We start from the raw sequence: 4,715 nt of genomic DNA, 5'->3' as shown, positions 1-4,715 counted from the left end.
AAATTAAATTAAATTAAATTAAATTAATTTCTGTAATTGAACTAATTGAATATGGAAATGGCTATAGGACAAGAATTTCATCATATGGATTTGAATATCTTTGAATAAACTAATGTCTGTCTGTCAAGTTCTCCATTTTCTTCCTTTTCTCATTTATATATATATATATATGTAAAATTTTCATCGTTTATGTTGATAGTAACTATATTTACTTTCTCAACGGTAAATGAATAATGGAGTCCTAGATATAGTACTAAAAAAGACGAGATATTCACGACTGAATCCGATCTGACTCGAAGTTATATAGCTATGTTCAGTTTTATTATTCTGTCTTCACTAATATTCCATTTCGGATTCGATGCTTCTCGTTTTCAATAAACACACCACCACGATTCAAAAATATAACGAATGGGAGATTATAAATTTGTGAATATCAACATATCTGTAGCAGACTAGAAACACAACTGGAACTGTTCCAACCACAGTCACTGGAAACAGAGTTTTGAATCTAATAGAAATACTTTTTATTTCACAGAAATCGCTAAATAATATTTTAACAGGGATTTAGGAAATGAGGGATGTGAAAAAGATAATAAAGATTTTATATCTATAAGTTATATGGAACACTAAAAACCTCGCTCAAAATCTCCTAACTACGAAGTGAAACTGGGTCTCGTAACTGAAATAGAATACATTTCTTAAGCAAATTATTTCATACATTTTCTTTTATTGAAATCTTTCTCTTTTTCAGGTTTGAAGTAATTCTGGCCAACGCAACATGGAAGGCGATCAAGTATCTTATGACTATATGAACGGTACTGAAACCGTCGAAATCATTTCATTTTCCTGGATGAATATATCTTCGTCTGTTGCGGCCATTGTAATATTCCTGCTCAGTGCATTGTTAACAACTGCCATTTTTCTAGATCGTAAAGCCTATGAGAAAACACGCGCTTTCTTATTACTGAACTATATGTTTAACTACACGCTGTTTGCCTTGTTCTTTTATTTCCACAACGTACATATTCATATATTTACAGATTTACCTCAGTCTACCTGCTTATTTATTATTATACTAACTTCCGTTACTAACGACGCTGCTCTGTATTTCATACTTCCTATTTGCTGTGATTTTATTGTGAAATACTTTAAACCAAGCAAATATGAAAGTCACAGTTTTCTACATATCCAGATCATATTAACAGTTGTTTTGTGGGTTTTCATCTGGATCGAAGACTTAATACTGCTTCTAGCGGCCTCGGAATATGAAAGTGAACACTGTGTTATTTTCTTACATTTCGTTTCCCTCTGTATCTATTCTGGCACAGTAATTTTGTATATTATTACGATGTTGGTATTTGTAGGTCTATTCATTTACATTGCAGTGAAAAGTAAAGAGTGTGAGAACATAGAATCACGTTTAATAACTTTGATCATTGTTGTGACATTCATCGTACTCTCTTGTATAGTAGAAATTATTTTTTTGATTGGAATTTATGCGAATATAAAAAACCCTGTTTATTATTTACCCTTTTTATTAAATATGATAAGATTTGTAGTGGTGCCATTTTTGTTGCTTTTTGATGCCACAATAAGACAAAGTATTCGGAAATTATGTTCAGCAAAATGTAAAAAACCAACAAGCCCTGTATCACATGAATTAACTACTGAACTAAATTAATCACATAAAGCGATGTAAAAAGAAAAACTGTTTTATATCAACTTATATAGTGCTATAAACTTAATTGTGATATAACAGCTTAAAGACAAATTAGCCAGATACTGTTGTCGTGGACAACCAGAATAGTGACTTGTAATCAGAGTATCAGTCATCTGAGCAGATGATAATCTATTCTTTGATGAAATGGGAAAATTACCCAATTATACGAAATATTTTCGCCATTGGCTACGAGGGGTGTCTGAAAAGTCTTGAGCCTCAAAAAAACAAAACATGGTACAAGACTTCTGATGATTTACTTTTCATCATAGTCCCCCTCGATGGCTGAACACTTTCTCCAGCGGTGCTGAAGCGCCATTATCCCGCCGTAGAAGAGCTCTTTCGTTTGGGACGCCAAGAAACTTCCTACAGCGTCTATGACGTTATTGTCACTGGCAAAATGGCGACCAACCAGGGTTTTTTTCATTTTTGGAAATAGATGGAAGTCGGAGAGGGCTAAGTCTGGCGAATAAGGGGGGTGGGGAACAAGTTCGTATCCACAATCACGAATTGTTGCCATGGCAACCACTGAGATGTGGGCTGGAGCATTGTCGTGATGAAAAAGGACTCCTCTGGTGAGCATTCCCGGCCCCTTTTTTTTATTGCTTCTCGGAGGCGTTTCAGTAGCTGAGAATAATACAGCACTGTCACGGTGTGACCGTTTTCAAGGTAATCGATCAGCAAGACACCTTGAGAATCCCAAAAAACAGACGCCATGACCTTACCAGCTGAAGGAATGACCCTGGCCTTCTTTGGGGTAGGAGAAAATGTGTGCTTCCACTGCTTTGATTGTTCTTTGGTTTCAGGCTGGTAGTGATGAACCCAACTTTCGTCCATAGTAATGAAACGAGCAAGAAAATTCTCTTCATCGGCTTCAAAGAGTTCCAGATTGCTCGTGGACAAAGTGCACCTGGTACGTTTCTGTTCAGGAGTCAAAAGGCGAGGGATCCCACCTTGCGGAAACCTTTGAGAACCCAAGTTCTTTTGTCACAATGTTATCTGCTCTTTCTGTTGAGATGCCCAGTCTCTCGGCTATCTGATGACATGATATTTGGCGATCTTGCATTATCATACCAAGAGCAAGGTCAATGTTATCCTCAGTGGTTGCAGTTGGAGGTCTCCTTGGTGTGGGATCATCTTCCACACTCTCCCTGCCACGCTTAAATTCATTTACCCAGAGTTTGACTGTTGCATATGAAGGAGCATTGTCTGTTAAGGTTCTCACCGTATCTTCATGGATTTCTGATGGAGTCATGCCTTTCAAATGAAGCTACTTTATGACAGCACGATACTCAGTTTTCTCCATTTTCCTTGTAAATTCGAAGCTTGTTTATTCAAAAATCTGCAGCAAATAAAATTAAAATATCAGAATCATGAAAATGAGCAAGAATACTCCGAAAAGACTGTACTTACCAGAAAAAAATGTTTCAACTATATAGCAGCCCCAATTCTAGGTTAGGTTCAAAACTTTTCAGACGCCCCTCGTATTTTTAGTATCAGTGATACTTGACACATGCGTACTTTCCAAATAATTGCGCAGACCCTTTAAACTTCGTTTTCTCTTGTGGTTTCTAGACCCAGGCCAAGAAATGGCATCACTGGTGCATCTGTTTTTCGTGTAATGGAGGAAAGTAAGCAAAATCATCAAAATGAATATTTCGTTTCTCTTCCAGCATCCTCACCAAAATGTATAATTATACATAAGTTGCTAAATATGTTATTTATAAATTTAAGATTTAATTATGTTGTTAATAAATATAACATTTAATTAGTATATATTGTTAATGATTATAATATTTAATGTTTCGTAATTCATTTATATCTATGGCCAAACCTTTTTGTGTATGTTGCATATCTTAGGTAGGAAATAATGGAATAAGAGATAATAAATTATTACTAATTATAATTGTTTTGCTAATTATATTACTAATTATAATCGTTTTCATCGAAATCAAAAGGAAAGAGCGAAAGACGTAAGGAAAAGAATTAGATTGTTTATCAGTTAAAGAAATAAATAGATTTTATGTTCGGATAAAATGGAGGGTGCATCTTGAGTGTTCCGCTGGTTTATCCAGTATAACAACTTTGTAACACTTCCACGTAGGCCTGCATGCACCTACAGCATAAAGCTATTGCTCAACATTACACCACATATCACATAAAAAAAAAAGAAAATAGAAAAATTCTAGAGGAAAATACTTTTAAAATTCCATCATAAGTAGAATACTGCTTATGAAAACCATATTCGTATCGCAATATAATGCCAAAATTAGCACGCAAACATACACATCAAAAAAATTTACACATGGCTACTGATATAAAATGAAAACATCTAAGGGTAAATATTTTAACTGCGACCAACAAATAAACCTGTGACTGCCAATGTATTATGCTAACGGTCAAAAATATTTTCGTAAAAAAGTCTACACGAATTCAACGAGTATGTAAGAGACAATTTTTCTTTTGTCACCATCTTTTCTTGTTTCAGTCATTAGACTGCAATCACGTTTGAACATCGCCTTGAAAAATTATAGTAAAATTAATCAACTCCAGTACTTACCTTGTACACCTAGTACGTATTCTATCGGCCTCTTTTGCAGAACCCCTAAGATACGGGAACGTAAACACTCCAACACCAGCTGTCAAGCGGTGATGGGGGTGACAAACACTGACATATAGCCATTTATATATATATATATATATATATATATATATATATATATATATATATATATATACACACACACACACACACATACATAAGAATGAGTAAATATTCAAAATGAATACTCGTAAAGATGTTGTTGTTATTATTATTTTATGTTTAACTTTTGCTTTGCATTTGTACAAGTTGGATCCAAGTCTCACCCAGAGACCTCAAGAGACAACAAGCTAGAAGTTCATGTAGGTGTTATGCCTAGGGTACCATATATTTGAATTTGTACAGTTTTGTTCTAGAGAATGTTTAAGAAACCATAAGAAAATTGTGTTTGTTTTA

At 34.5% G+C, this 4,715-nt stretch overlaps 1 protein-coding gene across 4 annotated transcripts in view; it reads left to right on the top strand.

Annotated features, from left to right (window-relative positions):
• LOC106869328 (uncharacterized) overlaps positions 1-4,715 on the top strand; it is a 70,013-nt gene that overhangs the window by 18,373 nt on the left and 46,925 nt on the right. The window contains exon 3 of one of the 4 annotated variants that reach the window (XM_052974154.1): positions 752-3,491. The exons of the other annotated variants lie outside the window; for them this stretch is intronic. Within the exon in view, the coding sequence (XP_052830114.1) occupies positions 779-1,681 (903 nt within the window). The 5' untranslated portion in view covers positions 752-778 and the 3' untranslated portion in view covers positions 1,682-3,491. Of the gene's footprint in view, positions 1-751; positions 3,492-4,715 lie in introns of those variants that run through there. 4 annotated transcript variants of the gene reach the window in all.

The sequence above is a fragment of the Octopus bimaculoides genome, chromosome 17, assembly GCF_001194135.2.
Source record: "Octopus bimaculoides isolate UCB-OBI-ISO-001 chromosome 17, ASM119413v2, whole genome shotgun sequence".
Taxonomy (NCBI): domain Eukaryota; kingdom Metazoa; phylum Mollusca; class Cephalopoda; order Octopoda; family Octopodidae; genus Octopus; species Octopus bimaculoides.
This window is presented reverse-complemented; position numbering and strand designations above follow the sequence as displayed.